Below are 20,665 nucleotides of genomic sequence, written 5' to 3' on the forward strand. Positions count from 1 at the left end.
ACCTGGTGGGCAACGTCATGCTATGTTTGGATCGATCCAAACCGCTGCTCATTGTAAAGGCTTGGAATGACGTGTTTGAACAATATTCAAAAAATGTGTAACGTTTTGTTAGAAAGGTTAACACATGAAAATATACGATGTTCAAAGATACTAAACATGTATCTGATATGCGGGCTCACCATTCAGTCTTCTCTTTAGTGGATCGTGCAAAATATGATACATGACACTACAGATCACACAAAAACCAATCGCGCAACCTGATCCCGCTCACATGTTGACCGTACGATACGACCGAAGCAGCCGCAGCACTCATCGTGACGCAGATCAAGCAAACCCTAACTGCCAACGCTACTATAAAATGTTTTTCTCGCCTCTCCTCGCTCCCGTAGCCGCCGCCGGCCTCCAACTCTAACCCCGTTGCTTCCGGCTCCCGCAGCGTCGCCGACCTTCACAGCCGGTTCCTTCCTCCGCCACCATGGGGTGAGTCTCCACCTTCTCGTTCCGGTGGTCTCCTGCGCCCGTGCTCGTTGTTTCGAGGCGTTCCTTTTACCGCAGCAAAGCCTTTGTTTTCTCGCGTTGATGCGTAGATTTTGCTGCGTGGCTTATGATTTAGCCAGTTTTCTGATGTGATTAGCGAATGGAATCGGGTTAGAGCGAAAAGGAAAACCAGAGCTTATTGACGGTCCAGTGCTGGTCAGATTATACGCCGCCAGTACTAAACATATTCATAAGCTACACTAATCCGTTGCCGCCGTGTAACCATGTGCTCTAGGATTCAATCGCTTGGGTCCATGAGGTTATGCGTGGTAGCATACAAGTCCTCTGTGAAAGGAGTATCCGACGTTTTAAGGATCTCTTCTCGTTTGATCTGTCTTGTTATTGTTAAGTTTATTCATGTTTTTTTTTGTTATGATGTTATAACTTATAAGTGAGCGCCGCTCGTCATTGGTCAACGTTCTATAGATGGATGGATATACTTGGTTGGTCTAAGCTAAAAGAGTGGATTCGTGTGTAGCTTCTGTTTACATTCTAATAGGTGAAATGGTGGATGTTTGCAATTCTGATACAACTCGGTCAAAATTATCTCATGAATGAATTTACACTGTTACATTTTGATGCATGATTGTATCTGGTTGTGCATTTGCTATATGATTTTTATTTAGCATGATAGAGTTGGTCATGGTGTGCAAGTTTATGCAATTGACATGGAGAACTCTGGTTCATGAGTTGCAGAGCCTGCGATTTATGTGAGTTAACTTATCGATCTTGAATTCACATCACAGGAAGACACGTGGTATGGGAGCTGGGCGCAAGCTCAAGACCCACCGCAGGAACCAGAGGTGGGCTGACAAAGCATACAAGAAGAGCCACTTGGGCAATGAGTGGAAAAAACCTTTTGCTGGATCATCTCACGCCAAGGGCATCGTTCTGGAGAAGATGTATGTCGGATATGGGAATGATCTGTGCTTTTGTTATGTTGTACTTCATGTTCTTGGGCTAAGGTGTGTTTGCTTCCATTGTGTAGTGGTATTGAGGCCAAGCAGCCAAATTCGGCCATCCGTAAGTGTGCCCGTGTTCAGCTGGTGAAGAATGGAAAGAAGATTGCTGCCTTTGTGCCGAATGATGGTTGCCTAAACTACATCGAGGAGAATGTATGTCTGTTGACCAATTCACCTTGTAATGATTGTCAAGATCTATGTAATGAAAAAGCTAACCATCTCTCTTGCTGTAGGATGAGGTGTTGATTGCTGGATTTGGTCGTAAGGGTCATGCTGTGGGAGACATTCCTGGTGTCAGGTTCAAGGTTGTTAAGGTGTCTGGTGTGTCGCTGCTTGCACTCTTCAAGGAGAAGAAGGAGAAGCCAAGGTCTTAGATCACTTTCGGTAGTCAAGAATGGTGTAAACTGCCCAAGGCTCTATTGTCAAAGTTAAAGTTCTGCTAGCAACTCAGCTGTTAAATCTGAGCTGTACCTTTTTGTTAACATTGTTACAGTATTACAGAGTTCTGTTTCCATTTTGAAGATATTAATATTGCATCGGCATGTGCACTGTTGCTTGTTTTGCCTTTTTTCACAGCCAGGTATCCTGAGTTTAAGATATGTTTCATATAAAATCCATACACTAACAATCCTCAATGCCTCATCAAATGTTACATTTTCCAAATATTTCTTGTATAGTTTCATATTAGTACGTCGACTATAATGACCCAGATCAGGAAGGGTAACTGGGTAATTTTTCTGCTGATCTGTCACCAGTCAATTGATAGCCCGATGGCAACTAAAACCTCACTATCAGCAATGGCAATGGTGGTACCTGGCACAAGGCTGCAATGACAAGTATACATGGAACAAGAAATAATTCTGTTTGTTCTGAAAAAACGGTTTTTCTCCTGTCCTAAGATAATACTATGGTATTTAAATATACCATGATATTTTTGGTCAAGTTATTTGAGAGCACATCTAAAAAACGTATTTTAAACCATGAATTCATCACTACCAACTTTGATCATGTATTTTAAATCATGATTTCAACAAATACACCATTTTTTGGGAAAACTTCGGTTTGGACCAAAGTTTTTTTTTCTGCTGCGCAGCTGAAGTCTCGCCCTTTCTACTCTCCTCTAGCGTTAGGGTTGGACAGAATACCTAAAACTCGAACCTGAAATACACGAATTCGAACTCGAAATAACTAGAATCCGAATTTTATTTGAGAATTTTGCGTGGCAACTTGTAAAACCAGAACATATTTCGAATAATTTAGGTAATACAAACGGTTACCTGAAATAACCGAATTACCCGAACTTTCATGTGTCATGTACTCGTGTCATTGTTAATTGTCAATTTGTGCATATATAATTGTGTAAATGTGTATGAACTTATGAACTTATTATAGATTGCTTGTGTTTTTTTACATGCTTGTATATCATTATTCAAACTATTTTTCATATTAATTTAATAGGGTGTATATGCTTTTATGAAACTGACACAACAGTTCGGGTAGTTTGAAAATACTCGAATCGGAATCCAAAATTTTAGATACCCGAATTTTCGGGTAATGTAAAATCCGATGTAATTTCGGGTAAGGGTAACCCGAAATTTAAATTACCCAACTCAAAATTTTCGGGCAACCGAACGTCCACCCTATCTAGCGTCATAACCAAAATACTATATCTCCAAATAAGTATTTGATGGAACTATGTAAAATATCAAATAGGTGTTAGATTGAACTAATATAAAACACACCGTAGTTATTTCATGGCACGTGCACAACACTTTTTTTTTAAAAAAAAATCTTCTTATATTTCTTTATAATCAAAATCAACCCGTGGTCTAAATCCCCCTCGTGAGAAGGAATCCCTGGAAAGAGGAGCATGCGCGCGTCGTACGAGCTGTGAAGAACATGTGTCACACTCACCTCACGGCACGGTGGCGACGGCCCGCACGCTCGTGACTCGTGACTCCAGTCTCCAGAAGGAAGAATGGGATCGCGCGCCTACGTGGCGGTTGCACACTCGCGAGTCGCGATTCCGGAGGAAGAATGGCCTCCATGCTCATAGCTCGCACGCCGGCCACGCCCGTGTGGCCATGGCGTCTCAGCGCGCCCGCGGTGGCATCGTCGCGCTCGCGGCGTGAGCTTGCGACGACGATGGCAGGCGGCTACGCGCCCACGACTCCGGGAGGAAGAACGGCTCCATGCTCAAAGCTCGCACGCTGTCCACGCCCGTGTGGCCATGGCGGCTCAGCGTGCCAGCTCGCTCGCGGCGGCGACGGCTAAGCACGTTGACACACTTGCAGCGGGAGCTCGCGACAACGGTGGCCACAGAGCTAGACAAAGAGCCCGTACATTTGGCCAAGGGCAGCGGCATTGCCGTGAGAGTAGAGCACCGTGGCGGAGGACCGCGCTTGGCGCACGTACACCGCCACGATCTCGTTTACGCAACGGGTTTTCGGGTTTAGAGGCACACCACCCCCACGCCGTCCTCCTCGGTGGCCACAATGAATCTATCAACTAATTTTTGGTCCTTTTATTTTATTTTATTTCATAGTTTACTAAATAAACTTTATTTTTAAAAACTAAAATAAAATAAAATAAAATAGAACGACTAAAAATTAATCTCTAGAAACCAAACACATCTGTAACATGCTACCCCCTTAGGCTAAGGAACCCAACGTTGGCGCTATATCTCTTTGCCCCTATGTATCACCGGTCACTATTCAAATCTGATTGTGTGCCATTATAACACACAAACATTGTGCTAGTGTATTATAAAATGTGGCTTTGAAAAGGAGTGTTCCCAAGCAGTGCAGCGCAGTAACAGCAATAATTACTATTGCTGAGGGAGTAATTTACAGCGTGCTAGATGTTTTCCGAGTGATCGGGTGTAAGGGGTGTAAAATGCATCATATGCTATTCTGGATGTTTCATTGGCAAACTTGAATATCTATAAACTAATAACCGCTAGAGGTTCCTGTTTCACAATAATATATCATATCGCAACCATGGCATACACCAAGCTACCAAAGTTAGTGCTCATCCTGCGACGCGTGCACTTCAGTCGCCTGTACACTGCAGCACGTATGTGCGCAGCCATGACGATACGCATAGCTTCCAAACCATACATCTCTCACGGGACGGGGGGAAATGAGCTGAAAGGTACATGTCAATTATGTTGAAATGGATTAAGGCCTTCCAGAGTGTCTGGAGATCTAGAGCAGGCACTAGTACAGACAAAGCAGGTGCAAATTCTAGTTTCATTCAAGAAAACTCTCCATCTTGACCTCGTTGGCTGCATTGTTAATATGGCGCAGTCACCAGCTGTTTATAAAAAAGAAGCTATGTCACATTCTCAGTTAGGGAAGTCTGATCATGAATCTGTTGTATAAAACAGCACTTATTCAGACCAAGAGAAATGCTATAACTTCTTGGCCCTAACCAGATATGTAGGACTTTACCTGATACATCCCTGATCTTTTTTGAATAAGGTAACCGGCAATGTTCATCTTTTCTACAAGAGTGTCCAAGTCTGGAACTTGCAAGCTGATCTTATCAGCTATGGTGTAAAGTTCCTGGTACTCACCAAAATGATAAAACATGAAGGCAGCCTCAGGAATTAGGAAAAATGGCACACAAGAAAAAATATGCATGTGTTGTTTTTGTGCAAACAAGCGAGAAATAGATTTTCCTGTTGACCAAAACTGCTCAAAAAGAAATTTCAAGAATGTGCGTGTTTTTTTTGTTAAGTACAGGGGAAAAAATAAGTTTACAAGAGATTGCCATTTTTTCCTTTTGTAAACAAAAAGGTACAAGAAAAGAAAATTGCTCAAAATGCAGTAGTGGGTTTTCTTCCAAACAGAGCACATTTCGTATGATAATTCAACTTAAAAGAAGATTTGCCACATCACTTACAGTTCTCGAGAAGCAGTCCTTTTGCTGCAACTCAGATTCCTTGTTTAATGCATTCAGAAACTTCTTTGCCTGCTTCGGTTGGCTCATTCCACCGCTCCGAGTAAAATCAACAAAACCATGTTCATCAACATATTTGTCATACAGAGATTCTTTCATGATATCGACAACATCCTGCCACATGACAAGTTGAACATTACTTAAAATATTATGGATCATGCTGCTTAGATTGTGTTCTGTTGACAGACACGTGTTTGGCTGGAAAATAGATGCAGTCAGACATAGGCATCAATGCATATCTCTTAGCTAGTGGCACATAGCCCCGGGTTTCATGGTGAAAATATTTCACCTAACCCCACCCTAATAGAAAAAGCAGTTCAACGACCACGTAGAATGAAGGGCCCAGAGTTCTGTAAAATCTTATGGTCCTTAGATCTTAGGTTCATTGCGACTAGTCAATAAACATTTCATTCTGCAATTACTACCATAAAAGCATGTGTTGTCATGTGATTTTCTTTCAGGTTGCATTCTACTAACATGGCAAGAATGGTAAATGGCAAAGCCACAGTGGAAAATGAGGACTGCCTAACAACTCCGGATCTAAACAGTTTCTGCAGAACTCAAATACTCAGTTATTTTACCTGAGCATCTTCTTCAGTCACTTCATCTCTTAGATCCACGCGAGCACGAGCTTCGGCTAATCTGACTAGGCTTTCTAACTGCCTGGCTGTGATGGGTGTACCATCAGCAGAAGCACTGCGGTTTCTCAGCTTCAAATAAAATTCTTTCAAAATTGCAGCTGCTGCCTTTGACATTCTTAAAAGGGGAGAAAAGTGAGTGGGAAAGGGTGTAAGGCATAAGTAGACTATTTTTTGCATTGCACTAAAAGTACAACAATAACAAGATACCTGGGGAAGACATGTTCTCTTGAATAAGATATATATTTGCGAAGAAGTTGCCCAGATAATGGAGTGAAGTCCTTGTCTTTCTCTGGGTGTAGCCTCAGCCTTGAAGCTACTGAATTTCCACCAACTCCAAGCCCCGGATCACCATCAAAATGTGACCCTGAGCAAAGTAACAAAACATGAACACTGGCTTACACTTAAGTTGGACAATAGATAAAGAACCACAAAATAATATGTAATAATAACCTGTTCTGGTCCTCTTGTTGGGTCTGAAATTATCAACATCATTGGTATGGAGCTGCTTGCAGGAAAATTTGGCTGTCTTAGTAATTCAATAAGTCGTATGTTTGGTAAGACAAAATCATTCTTACAAACTATAGACTCAATGCATCACGTGAGAATGTCACTTATCGGTATTATATGCTTTGTGAGATGTGAATTCGGAAACATGTTTGACAGCCACTTACAGCTATTATATGGTCTGACACTCTTTTATCTAGTGACTCATCTGGCTTGTCAAGTAGAATAAACACCAAGTCAAATCGAGAAAGGAGGGCAGCACTCATTTTTAGATTCTCGTTCACTGTTTTTGCTCGGCTGTAACAATCAATGTATTTAGATGGCATAAAATAGCATACAATAGCCATGAGAATTCAGTCTTGAATCCTCAGTAAAAACAAAGGAAAACAAGAAAAACAGAAGGGATAAGTACAATATCAATCGAATAAACTACCAATGGCCAAGAGAAGTGAAATGGAACAGACTACACCAGAAAATATAAACAGATGAATGGTTTTACTTCCTGCAGTTGCAGACTTGCAGTCTAGGACCAAAGTTAAAACTTAAAAGTTCAATCAAGTAATGTTTCATATGATTAAATCACCACCACATACCACTGTAGACCATCTAAACTACTAGAATAGTTCCACATACATATGTATTTAAAGGTAGATGCTATCAGTGTTTTTTTTTAAAGGTGAACGGAGATGAGTGGTCAACAATGGCAGGTATCATTCTCAGCCTTAATGTAGATGGTATCTGTCATGGTCGGTAAGATGTAGAGCAGGAGACACCTAAACATGTTAGCGGGCTAATTAATTAAGGAGGGGCTTAGACCCAGTTGTTATATATCAGATCTAAAAGTAGTAAAGACTATGGACTGATGGACTCTATTGTTTTTTTCTCGAACACGCAGGAGAGCTGCGCGTCAATGTATTAAGAAGAAAAGGGGAAAAGACCCCGAACAGACAGTATTCTTGTAAGCTCATTAGCATTCTTGTAATTCATATTGAGAGATAATCTTAACCACCACCACCGTCTCTCTACCTAGGTTTGAAGGCGCTCAAGACGCCATTGCCGTTTCTCTCGTTGCATGCACGGTGCTAACACACGTGTCATGGCGTTTCATCCTCACACGTGTGGATACTGTGGAGACGTTGTTGTTGTGATGTTGATTAGCAACGAACTTGAGGAGGAAGAATGAACTTGTTGCTGCTGCTGGTACACGAGGACATTTGACTACTTCCACTACATCAATGTGTTCTTCTTCCGTTCTGTTTGCGTCTAGTGGCAACAATCCATGTCCTCTAATCACATACTATCTTAGTTGAATGTGGTAGAATGCTATTGTGTAGCTTATACGCTTTCCAACATTGGTATCAGAGCTAGGTCATGCACAATTTTTTATCTAGATGGTTTGCATACAGGCAATATGCATAGTAGATTGGATCTAATTTTGCTTTGGTTGTAGCATGGATTAAGACGGGTGAGGTAATTATCGATATAGTCGCACAACTTGTCTGACTACGGGCTAGAACCACCACCGGGGAATAAGATCAATTCGCTTTTCTCCTAACCACTCGCAAAACTTGTCTCTACCTGCTGGAATCGCCATCAAAAGTAACTTTCAGGTTGGAAAAGACAACATATCCGAGTTAGATAGCCTCCTTTATGGTTGTGTATGTTATGGAGCCCAGCCCATTAGACCCTTTAGAATTTTTATATATATTGTAACCCTGATCAGTTATTAAAGTATGAGAGAATATTCTTCCTCCATCATTCTCTTCTCCCTTCTCTCCCTACAGCCGCCGGCTCTACTCCCTGCCCCACCTCTCTCCCTCTTCCCATGCACCACCGTCGCCTGCAACAGAAGCAGTTGCTGCTGCTCCCTACTCAGCTGCAGCAACCACCTCCCCACGGCGTAGCAGCCCAAGGCCCAGGCCCCAGTGGACCTTCCTCACACCTGCAACCGCCGCCGTCGGCCCGGCCTTAACCAGCCAAGCACCTAACCAGAAGAACGCCAAACGTGTGATAGTATCAGCATATTTTTTCCTAAAAACGTATGAACGGGGATGACTGATCAAGAACAATGAATGAGGAGGAATGACAAGTTTTTCAGTAAGTAGGATGGAAAATTTTAACGCACTCATAATGGCCACCAATAGGATTTGCAGCTGCCAACACTGAAGTTCGAGCTGACAAACTTGCTACAAGACCAGCCTTTGCAATAGAAACACATTGCTGCTCCATGGCTTCAAGTAAAGCCTGAGAACCAGAAACAATTAGAAACACAAATAGATAGGCATGGGAACTTCCTCACTGGTGAAAACTTCATGAGAAAGCTTCATATAAGGTGAAAAATAATTGTAATACCTGATGCTCTGTAAACATTTTATCAAACTCATCAATACAGCATATTCCACGATCAGCAAGGACCATGGCACCTGTAAGTCAAGGACTCAACTTAATTTTGAATTTTTGATCGCATTGCAAATTCTAAAACCACAAAGAAAACGTACACCAGAACAAAGAGCATTTGGAACGGCAATTGGTATAACAAGGAAAAAAACAAAAATGCCATCGCCAAGACACGATTTTGAATAGAAGAATTAAAAAATCATAATGAACGAATATATGTTTTGTGGTTACCAGCCTCAAATGCATAATCATTTGTCATAGAATCTTTAACCACAGCAACAGTTAGGCCAGCCTTTGTTGTCGTATTCCCACATACATATATTCCTCGTGGGGAAACAGCTGCTGCAGCTTGGAGGAGTTGGCTTTTGCCTAGCCCTGGATCACCTGTGGTGTTTTAAGCAAGAGCATAATCACACCATGCGCAACACTATTTTATCTGAACATGCAAGAGAGTTGCACATCATTTCATTAAGAGAGAAAAAAGAAGAATATTACAAAGAAGGGAGAAGAATCCCCCACCGAAGGGAAACACTAGACCAGTGCAACTAGCCTTCCACAGTTAACAAGACCTGTGACTATGAGCAACACTAAGGAAATTCTAACAGGATTTATGGTAAACAAAGAAATTACCAACTACAATAACATGAATATCTCCTCGAACAGGGACCATGTTTTGATCCATTGAGTTCTTCTGCACACCGCCAAAAAGAGCAAGTGTGATACCAGCTGAAAATCAGTGAACATGAATTTAGTCATATCGAACAATCATATGCAAATAAGAGAGAAATGAAATCAGCAAGCCTGGCATAACTAGGAGTCTAGGAGTGCCTTCACCATTTTTCAAAGACATCATAAAGTAACTGCAGCTGGTAATGGCTTTGTTAGCACCTCAACTATTAAATTGTTTCAGGTTTGTTAGATGCCTATGCATATGTCATTGTTGTATTCAATCTCATAGAGTCCTTGTTATACATGGTCTCTATCGTGTATCACTGTATATATTCAAGCCTAGTGCCCTTAATTGAATATGGGTGCTATTCGTAACACGGTACACAGAGGGGGGAAATTAGGCTAAGGCCCCGTTTGTTTCCCTTCATTTCGAGGAATTGAAATATAACTGATGGAGTAGGCTATCTTTTTAGAATGTGATTTTCTACAACTTTCCAAAGTTTATATATAGGCCTATCTCAAATTCATGGGGTGAGAGATGAAAATTGATTCTATAGATTTACATGCTACTTTTCTAATGTACAATTGATATCATACTCTTTGTTAGCGTGATGTATAGGCCCACGGGCCCAAGGGGGTTCGGTTGCAACCCTAAGGGGTGCGGCTGCTGCCTCCCTCCCTGGTTTTGGTAGTGTTGGTTATGTTTGGCAAGGATTCCCTAGATTAGCTCTTTCCTTTCTAGATTAGATCTTTCCTATTACTGGGACATCCTTGCCTATATGTACTGAGCCTTGGGCTCCTTACATAATCAATCTACTATTTTTCCCAGCCATCCTCTTTCGTGGTATCACGAGACCGGGACTCTTCCCTCTCGCCCTTCCGCTGCCCCTGCGCACACTAGCTGTGCATCGGTATGGTTGGGACTCCTCCCCCTCCCTCGTCGATCCTGCCGATCAGCCTCGCCAAGACGGCGATGCTCCTTCGCAGACCGACGCCGAGGCTCGTTGCGCCCTCCGCGAGGCTGCTCTGGCCGCCGCCCAAGCAGCTGAGCAGGAAGCCGCCGACGCCTCCAACGAGCGCGACGCCGCCGCGGAGCGCGTCCGCGCTGCCCTCGCTCGGGCGGTCAAGGCCCAGGCCGACGTCGCGGTTGATCCCGTCGAACAGCCTCACGCGGGCGGCGACATGAGCGTCACCCATGCCATGGTGCTCCACGAGGCCGCTGCCGTCCTCAACCTCCACGCGCAGGCGGTCTCCGTGCAGAACGCACGCAACCTGGTGCCAACCGTCCTCGACACCGCCGGCAACTACCCCCGTTGGCGCGAGCAGTTCCTCCTCGCCGTCACCAAATACTCGCTGCTGGAGCACGCCCACAGCGACTACGTCTCGGCCCTTGCTGACTGGACTCGGATGGACGCTGTCGTCAAGTCATGGCTCTACAGCACGGTCTCCGCTGACCTCGCCGACGCCGTGATCGACCACCGCGTCTCCGCCCGTGAGGCCTGGCTCGCCATCGAGGATCACTTCCTCGGCAACCAGGAGACCCGCGCCCTCCACCTCGACGCCAAATTTCGCGTGTTTGCTCAAGGTGATCTCTCCATCACCGAGTATTGCAAGCGCTTCAAGAAGATGGTCGACGACCTCATTGACCTCAACGAGCACGTCACTGACCGCACCTTGGTCCTCAACGTGCTTCGTGGGCTCAACGAGCGCTACAAGAACATCAGCGTCCATCTCCGGCGCGGGCGCCCATTCCCCTCCTTCGTCGTCGTCCGCAACGAGCTCCTCGAGGAGATCAACATGGTGCAGCACCCTGTTGCCCCCTCCACTGCTCTTGTCACCACTGGCTCCTCTCGCCAGCCTGCAGCGACCGGCGGTGGCCCTCCTCGGACCGGTGGTGGCGCCCCCAAGCCGAAGAACAAGAAGAAGAAGGATCGTCGGGCTGGCAGCGACTCTGCTCCAGGCCCCAACGCTCCCCCTGTTCCCTCCTCCGCACCCGGGGCGCCTGCTAGGTCCGGCGCGACCTGGCCCTCCGCCTACAATCCGTGGACCGGGTCCATTCAAATGTGGCCCGGTCCCCAGACTCCTCCGCTGGCCCCGCTCCCTCAGGGCCGCGTCGGCCCTCGGCAGCAGGCTCTGCTGGCCCAGCAGACGCAGCTCCCCCAGCCGGCCTACCTGCCGGCCCACGGGACCTCCGTCCAGCAGGCTTACCTGCCGGCCCCCGGTGTCTCCGTCCAGCAAGCCTTCTAGCCGCAGCAGCTGGCGCCGTCCCACTACCAGCCCATGGTGGGCTCTCCGGTTTGGGACCAGAACTCGCTGGCCTCTACATTCAGTACCATGACGCTCACTCCGCCGGTGAACAACGACTGGTACCTTGACACCGGTGCTTCCTCTCACATGACCTCTCATGACGGTACTCTCTCTCACTCCTCAACCCCTCGGTTTCCCTCTCCCACATCCATTGTTGTCGGTAATGGTTCGCTCTTGCCTGTCACTGCCACCGGCAAGGCGCAACTTGCCCCCCTTGTTTTAAATAGCGTTCTTGTTCCGCCTCATCTTATCAAGAATCTTATTTCTGTTCGCCAATTTACTGTCGATAACAATTGCTCTATGGAGTTTGACCCGTATGGTTGTTCTGTGAAGGATCTTTTCTCGCGGAACGTGATCATCAGGTGCAATAGCTCTGGTCCGCTCTACCCCTTCCAGCTGCCCGTCGCTCACTCCCTTGTTGCCAGCTCTGCGCAACCTTACCTGTGGCACCATCGCCTCGGCCATCCCGGTCGCGAGGCCCTCTCCAAACTCGCTTCAGCTATTCCGGCTTGTAATAAAAGTTTGGATTCTATATGTCATGCGTGTCAGTTGGGACGACATGTTCGTCTTCCTTTTGGTACTTCAGCGTCTCGGGCGTCAAACAATTTTGATCTTATTCATTGTGACGTATGGACATCACCTGTTGCTAGTGTCTCTGGTTACAAATATTATCTTGTTGTTCTTGACGATTGCTCACATTACTTGTGGACATTCCCATTACGCCTGAAATCTAACACTTTTACCACTCTGTCTAACTTCTTTGCCTATGTGTCTACCCAGTTCGGCACCCGCGTTAAGGCCATCCAGAGTGACAACGACAAGGAGTTCGACAACTCCAGTGCCCGCACCTTCTTCCTCACTCATGGCGTCTTGTTTCGCATGTCGTGTCCCTACACGTCCCCGCAGAATGGTAAAGCGGAGCGGATTATTCGTACCACTAACGATGTCATCCGCTCTCTTCTGTTTTAGGCGAGCATGCCCCCTCCATATTGGGCCGAGGCGTTGCACACTGCGACCCTCCTCCTTAACATCTTACCAACCAAGACGCTCGATTTCTCGACCCTACACTCTGCCCTGCTTGGTAGTGCGCCGTCCTACGATCATCTCCGCGTTTTTTGTTGTAAGTGTTATCCCAATCTCTCGGCCACCGCTCCCCACAAACTTGCACCTCGTTCTGCCCTTTGCATCTTCCTTGGCTACTCTACTCACCATAAGGGATATTGATGCCTTGATCCTACCACCAATAGAATCATCATCTCTCGTCACGTTGTCTTCGACGAGTCCACCTTCCCTTTCGCCGAGCAACCCTCGCCGCCCACGGCTGCGGACTTCACCTTTTTTAGATGGATTCCCTAACCCGACAGTCCCTCCTATAGGACTGCCGACCATGTCTTCTGCAGGATCTCCAGGCTCTTGTGGTGTTGTTCTTCCTGCGCCCCCAGTCCCCCCGGGGTTCCCCGCACTCCCAAGTGCGGGTGCTGCGCCACGTGCGGCCTCGACTCCCTCCTCGCCAACTGGGGCGCTGCTGTCCTCGCCACGACCAGTCGCGACCCCGACCACTCCCGCGCCACGTGCGGCCACGTCGGCCTCCTCCGCACTCCCACGTGCGGGACAGCCGGGCTTCCCCACGCGACACCGTCTCCACCAGGCGCACAGCCCCCAGTTCTGCGCGTCTACTCCAAGCGCCCCAAGCCAGCCGCCCCAGCACCGACTGGACCGGCTCCTGCGCCAGCCCCTGCAGCACCGGCTGCTCCTCCAGCACCCGACCCTCTTCCTCGGGGTGCTATCACCGTCCCACCCACGGTCAACCAGCATCTTATGGTGACTCGGACCAAGTACGGCTTCCACGTGTCGGTCCTGTACCATGTTGCACCCCTGTCTCCGGTTCCGAAGACCTTCCGTAGTGCCCTTGTCGATCCCAACTGGCGGGCTGCTATGGAGGAAGAGCATACAACGCTCCTCCAGAACCAGACTTGGGACTTGGTTCCTCGCCCCCGACATGCCAACACTGTCACGTGCAAGTGGATCTTCAAGCACAAGTTTCACGCTGATGGTTCTCTGGAACGCTACAAGGCTCGTTGGGTTCGTCATGCTTTCACCTAGCATCCTGGCGTTGACTTTGCCGAAACCTTCAGTCCCGTCGTCAAGCCTGCCACAGTGCGCACAGTGCTCTCTCTGGCTCTCCCGCCAATGGCCAGTTCACCAGCTCGACGTCAAGAATGCCTTCCTCCATGGCACCCTGACAGAGACGGTGTTCGCTGCTCAGCCCTCCGGATTCGAGGATCCTGCTCACCCTAACTTTGTTTGTCACCTGAACAAGTCGCTTTATGGGTTGAAGCAAGCTCCTCGTGCTTGGTACAGCCGCTTCGTCACGTACCTGGTCTCCCTCGGCTTTGTGGAGGCCAAGTCAGACACTTCGTTGTTCGTCTACCAACGAGGTTCTGACATGGCCTATCTGCTCCTCTATGTCGACGATATTGTTCTCACTGCCTCTTCGACACATCTTCTGCGGAAGGTCATCCTGGCTCTCCAGCGGGAATTTGCTATGAAGGATTTGGGAGAACTTAATCACTTCTTGGGGATGCAGGTTCAGCGCACCGCTGATGGTATGATTCTCTCTCAGCGGTAGTATATGTTGGACATCTTGGATCGTGCTGGCATGGCAGAGTGCAAACCTTGTACTACGCCCGTCGACACCAGTCCCAAGACCTCAACCGACTCTGGAGCTCCAGTCGTCGACCCGTCAGATTACCGCAGTCTTGCTGGCACCCTGCAGTACCTGACCTTCACACGGCCCGACATTGCCTACGCCGTGCAGCAAGTCTGTCTTCACATGCATGATCCGCGAGAGCCTCACCTGGCAGCTCTCAAGCGCATCCTTCGGTACATTCGGGGTACTCTTCACCTGGGTCTTCATCTCCAACCGTCGACTCAGGATGACTTGGTGGTTTACTCTGATGTTGACTGGGCTGGCTGGCCCGATACGCGCAAGTCCACCTCGGGCTATGTTGTGTTCCTCGGCGACAACTTGGTCTCCTGGTCCTCCAAGCGTCGGAATACTGTCTCTCGCTCCAGTGCAGAAGCTGAGTACCGCGCTGTCGCCAATGGTGTTGCTGAGGCTTCTTGGCTACGCCAGCTCCTCCAAGAGCTCCACATTCCGCTTCGCAGCGCCACAATTGTCTACTGTGACAATGTCAGCGCAGTCTACATGTCCTCCAACCCGGTACAACATCAACGGACGAAGCACATCGAGATCGATCTTCACTTCGTCTGTGAGAAGGTCGCCATGGGTACCGTGCGGGTTCTTCATGTTCCCACGACATCCTAGTTCGCCGACGTCTTCACGAAGAGGCTGCCTTCTTCGGTGTTCACTGAGTTTCGGTCCAGTCTGAATGTCTGTGGCTAAGCACCGACGTTCAAACTGCGGAGGCGTGTTAGCGTGATGTATAGGCCCACGGGCCCAGGGGGTTCGGCTACAACCCTAGGGGGTGCGGCTGCTGCCTCCCTCCCTGGTTTTGGTAGTGTTGGTTATGTTTGGCAAGGATTCCCTAGATTAGCTCTTTCCTTTCTAGATTAGATCTTTCCTATTCCTAGGACATCCTTGCCTATATGTACTGAGCCTTGGGCTCCTTCCATAATCAATCTACTATTTTTCCCAGCCATCCTCTTTCACTCTTCTACTTGCTTCTCTATAGCATAAGTGTAGTGTATAACTATCTCTCATATGATTTAGAATAATATACAAATATATTACATATACCAATATATTAACTTAATTAGTTTGTGTCAAAACTATGATTATTAGAATGGAATTCAATTCCAACGAAACAAACGGGGCCTTATAGTTATTCCTCTCTTTTGTGTCGATTGGTGGCTCTGTCCCGTCACCTTGTGGCTCTGCACATCTTCGCAGTCCGCTCATTTGGCCTAGTGGTGCCCATCTTCATGACCGCTCGCCGGAGTCCGCCTGTCAGTTGTGAGGACCCGCCAGCACCCGCTCCTATCGGTTGGCTCGTCTACCCGCCTCCTACCCGTGTTGATCGCCTCTATTTGGTCAAGCGTCGCGTGCAACCTCCTGCGCCGCTCCTCCTATGAAGTCATCACATTCACGATTTCATGTTTATTAAGTCCTCAAAAAAGTTCATTGCCTGCTTGTCTGAGATGTCGTCATCTTCTTCCAACAGTGTTCTCGTTCCTCATTGTTTGCTACTATATGATGGGACCAACTATCATGCATGGGTTCCTCGCATGTGCTGGCACATGCGTGGCCTGTGCCTCTAGGAGTCTCACTGGCTAGCTTCCATGCCAGCCTTCTCCCACAATTCTTGTGCATCCTCAGATAACAAAGAAGACAACTAATGAAGACAAGGCAAAGCTTCTTGCAAATTTTGATAATCTCACGACATCATATGAATCTCAGTTCAATGCTACAAGTTGTGGTTGGATGAGGATGATGCTGGTTCTATTCTTGCTGCTATTGCGAAGGATCTGTTTGATGCAGAGATTGTTCACTTTGATTGGTCTCATCAAATGTGGACTTCTCTTCGTGATCGCTACGAGAATACTAATCACTCTACTTACCTTGTTGCTATTCGTCAAGATTAGTTGTTACATCAAGGAGACTACACATTGGACGAGTTCTACAGCTAGATGTTTTGCAGTTTGGCGTCAGCTTGATGCTCTTGGTCCACAATCGTCCATCCGCACCTATGAGTTTTGCCTTGGTTGGTCGAATGATCTTCAATTTTGTCAGACGTACGACTTCCTGACTTAACTCTGTGATGAGTTTGAGCCTCTTCGATCTTCGTGCTCAGTTTCTCACTCGCGATCCTCATGTTTCATTGATGGATGCTTTTGCAGATGTTCATAATGAGACTCGTCTTTATGTGGTTGATTTATCGTCATCTTCTTTAGTGTTGGCTACTTGTTCTATGTTCTATCAACATGTTGTTATCCACCACTTTTACCTTCTTCAGACCCCCTCCTATACGTGGCGAGGTTGGTGGTCTTCATGCAACTACTGTGGTAAAGATGGTCATGTAAAGGCTTTTTGCTCCAAAAAGAAGGCACATAAGGCTCAAACTCACCGTTGTTTACAGATTGCTAGTAGTGCCAGTACTAGAGGTTCTCAGGTGAGTTCTGCTGATTCAATCACTAAGGAGATGTTGATGCTCCTCCCTCGCCTTGTTGCCTCTTCAATGCCAGGTGCTGCTAGTAAAAAGAAGTACCAGAATCAAGAATTCATGCATGAATACCTGAAGTGGATTTGGAAGGTGGTCTTTAAGTAGAAGACTAAGAAGCAGTAGCAGAACCTAGCCCTCCTATTGTGCCTTTTTGTGTCTTCTTTGAAGTCTTCGGTTGTGGTTCTAGTCTACACTGTGAAGCCTCCTATGACACAAGTCTATACACTATGTCGTCTCTCGGATGTTTCTGCTCCGCCAGCTTTTGATGTGCTCAATCCTTCTGATGCTTCAGCTTCTCCTGTTGGATCATCTTCTCCTACTGATTCATCTTCAGCTAGGCCATCCACACTTAGTGATTCTTCACCTGCCGCTTCTTTGTTGCAACCATCGATCTCGTCAACCTATTGACCTGTATGGTTTTGGACCAGATACTTGGTAAGGTTTTGTTGATACTATTCTTTCTTAACCAACTTCTTATCATGATGTTATTCTTCATCCAAAATGACAGCTTGTGATGGCTGAGAAAAATGTTGCGCTTGAGTGTACCGACACGTGGGATCTTGTTCCCCATCCTCCACATATTTGTCCTATTACCTGTAAATGGATTTACAAGGTCAAGACCCTTCTGATGGTTCTCTTGAGCATTATAAAGTTCTTCTTGTTGCTCGTGGTTTTCAACAGGTGCATGATCATGATTATGATGAGACATTTGCTCTAGTTGCTCATATGACCATAGTTCACACTATTCTTTTTGTGGCCTCTGTTCGTAAGTGGTCCATCTCTCAGATTGATGTCAAGGATATCTTTCTTAACAGTTAGTTGTGTGAGGTCTATATGCAACCACCTCCTAGGTATTCCATTGAGGGTATGGTTTATCATCTTCGATGCTCTCTTTATGGCCTCAAGCAGGCTAATCAGGCTTGGTTTCAATGTTTTTCTTCTATGATCACTGTTGATGGCTTTCTACCGATGCTCATGATCCTGTTCTTTTTGTGCACACATCATCTCGTGGGCAAACTCTTCTTTATTTTGACGATATGGTATCACTGGTGATGATCCTCAATATATTGCATTTGTGAAGGCACGTCTGGCTGAGCAGCTTCTTATGTCTGATCTTGGTCCTCTTCGTTATTTTCTTGTGATTGAGGTCTCTTCCAAGCCTGAGAGCTTTTATATACCTCAACAAAAGTACATTCAAGGTTTCTTGATTGTGCTTCTCTTACTGATCACAGTACCTTTGAGACTCCCATGGAGATCAATATTCATCTTATGGTCACTGATGGTGAGCCTCTTGTTGAGCTTACCTGCTTCATCATACAGTTGAGTCTTGGTTATCTTGGTGTCACTCGTCTTGATATTTCTTGTTTTGTGCATATTCTTAGTCAGTTTGTTTCGACCCCCACTCATCTAAACTATAGTCACTTGCTCAATGTCTTATCTTCATGGGACTATCTTGCATCATCTGTTCATTCCGTACACAAGTTCTTTACAGCTCTAGACCTACAATGATGCTACATAGGCTAAGATTTCTCTTAACATCACTCCCTTTCTGCTTATTGTATTTTTTTGCTTGAAAGACTAAGAAGCAGGTAACAGTTTCTCGTTCGAGTGCAAAGGTTGAGTTGCGTGCTATGGGTCTTGGGACTACAAACGATACTTGGTTACAATGGTTGGTTGAGAATTTTGGCGTTTTAATTTCTATGTTGACTCCTCTTTTGTCTAACAGTACATGCGCTATTAATATTGCTCGTGATCCTGTCAAGCATGAGCTTACTAAGCATATAGGTGTCGATGCCTATTGCACGTGTGCATAGGTTCAAGATGATGTGATTAATCTTCGTTCTGTGCCTTCTTCGGTTGGTTGATTTCGTTACGAAAGCGCAAACTAGCTCAACATAGGTTTTATCTATCCAAACTCAATGTGCTTAATCCACCCTGAGTTTGAGGGGGTGAATGCCTATGGCCCTTTTTGTTTCAACTTTTTTCAGCTTCTGGCCACCAGAAGTTGTTGTAGACTTGTCAAACACCCAGCTTTTCAGTCCGCTTCTATGAGAATCACTTTAGTCAAAACTGTCTAAAATCAATGTAAACACAGAATCGGCTGAGACGGTGCGATAGTAATCCGTCACTTTCTACATCCTAAACCCTATGGACTTTTTATCTTCCTCCGCACGTAATCTCCACGATACTCAGATTCTCTCCACAGCCAGATTCTTAGAAAAGCTCCTCAGAAAAAAGTTGAACCAAATAGGGCCTATGCATATGTCCTTATTGTATTCAGTCTCTTTTTTTTCTCTCCAACGTGCAGGAGAAGTGTGCATCATAATATTAAGAAGGAAAAGAGATCCCAAGGGGGATAATAAAGGACAAATTCTAAAGAGATCCCAAGGGGGATCATAAAGGACAATTTGTATTCGGTCTCATATATAGAGTCCTTGTTGTACACGGTCTCTATCCTCTAACAATATTGTTAGAATATAATATAAGTGAATTGCCCATCACCTCCTATAAGCTTAAGCTTTTGGGTTGAACTGGTTGGTGCATGCAACTTAATATGGTATCAGAGCCAGAGGTCTCGAGTTCGAATCCTGGTTAGCACAATTAAATAAAATAATTGTTGTTCGCTCCTATATTCCACGTCAGAGACCCAAAAGAGGCTCGACGTGAGGGGGAGTGTTAGAATATAATATAAGTGAATTGTCCATCACCTCCTATAAGCTTAAGCTTTTGGGTTGAACTGGTTGGTGCATGCAACTTAATAAATATATATATTCAGACCTATTGCCCTCATATTGAATATGAATGCTATTCATACCAAGGTTGTGATGCACACATTTGGGATAGAATAAGAACACTCTTTGTTAGTTGTAAACTAGTTGTCGTATACACAAAAATTGAAGGGAACAAAAGCCTTCAAATATTGGGACAACAAGAGCAAACTGAATATAAGATCTCTTAACGACATTAAATAACCAGCAGAAGTATCTTGTAACTCTGATATAATACAGGGGCTAAAAAATACCTTTTACAAGTTCATGCCCATAGATAGAGGGACAAAAGGATTGAAGTATTCTGCGAAAAACATCGGTGCCATATTTTTCTTTATATTTGACAGCAAAATCATCATTTACAGTAGAAGACTGAGAATGACAAATTCCACTAGCTTGAATTTCTTTGTCAGAAACAGCATGGGACTTCAACTTTCTCACTGAAACTGCCTCCAGATACAGGTAGTATAAACCTTGACTGCTGATTCTGGACTTCCCTGAAGATATTAATTGTAGATCGATTAAAATTTGAAACAAAGCACTCTAAATTGAAAAGGTGAAAGCTCAAAGAATTTGTTTAAAACAAAACAGGTATTTTTAGTCCTTACTAGCATGTGAATGAAGAACCTGAACATAAGAACACAAGAACTACATATAATCACTATTTTGTTCTCTCCATCTCATAATATCAATATTCTTCAGTCTCAAATTCAAGAAACTACAAGAAATAATGG

At 45.7% G+C, this 20,665-nt stretch overlaps 2 protein-coding genes across 2 annotated transcripts in view; one reads left to right on the forward strand and one right to left on the reverse strand.

Annotated features, from left to right (window-relative positions):
• The first annotated feature begins 298 nt into the window (after positions 1-298).
• LOC101027156 (40S ribosomal protein S23) lies at positions 299-2,069 on the forward strand. The gene is made up of 4 exons (NM_001294320.2): positions 299-480; positions 1,284-1,439; positions 1,526-1,652; positions 1,733-2,069. Exons 1-4 carry the CDS (start codon positions 476-478, stop codon positions 1,871-1,873), a joined length of 429 nt encoding a protein of 142 aa, NP_001281249.1. The 5' UTR covers positions 299-475; the 3' UTR covers positions 1,874-2,069.
• Positions 2,070-4,301: 2,232 nt separating this feature from the next.
• LOC103635777 (probable DNA helicase MCM8) overlaps positions 4,302-20,665 on the reverse strand; it is a 32,243-nt gene continuing 15,879 nt past the window's right edge. Inside the window, exons 6-17 of the mRNA XM_008658154.3 lie at positions 20,186-20,428; positions 9,635-9,730; positions 9,236-9,388; positions 8,960-9,030; positions 8,733-8,851; positions 6,775-6,904; positions 6,554-6,605; positions 6,311-6,467; positions 6,044-6,218; positions 5,406-5,576; positions 4,952-5,065; positions 4,302-4,814 (exon numbers count right to left, since the gene is read on the reverse strand). Of these exons, the coding sequence (XP_008656376.2) occupies positions 4,794-4,814; positions 4,952-5,065; positions 5,406-5,576; positions 6,044-6,218; positions 6,311-6,467; positions 6,554-6,605; positions 6,775-6,904; positions 8,733-8,851; positions 8,960-9,030; positions 9,236-9,388; positions 9,635-9,730; positions 20,186-20,428 (1,502 nt within the window). The 3' untranslated portion in view covers positions 4,302-4,793. The remainder of the gene's footprint in view (positions 4,815-4,951; positions 5,066-5,405; positions 5,577-6,043; positions 6,219-6,310; positions 6,468-6,553; positions 6,606-6,774; positions 6,905-8,732; positions 8,852-8,959; positions 9,031-9,235; positions 9,389-9,634; positions 9,731-20,185; positions 20,429-20,665) is intronic.

This window comes from Zea mays, chromosome 8, assembly GCF_902167145.1.
Source record: "Zea mays cultivar B73 chromosome 8, Zm-B73-REFERENCE-NAM-5.0, whole genome shotgun sequence".
Classification (NCBI taxonomy): domain Eukaryota; kingdom Viridiplantae; phylum Streptophyta; class Magnoliopsida; order Poales; family Poaceae; genus Zea; species Zea mays.

Excerpts from the sequence above, each read along its gene's own strand:
- LOC101027156 (NM_001294320.2), top strand. Across the intron at positions 1,440-1,525 it reads GGCATCGTTCTGGAGAAGAT|TGGTATTGAGGCCAAGCAGC; the intron begins GTATGTCGGATA and ends TCCATTGTGTAG. Across the intron at positions 1,653-1,732 it reads TAAACTACATCGAGGAGAAT|GATGAGGTGTTGATTGCTGG; the intron begins GTATGTCTGTTG and ends CTCTTGCTGTAG.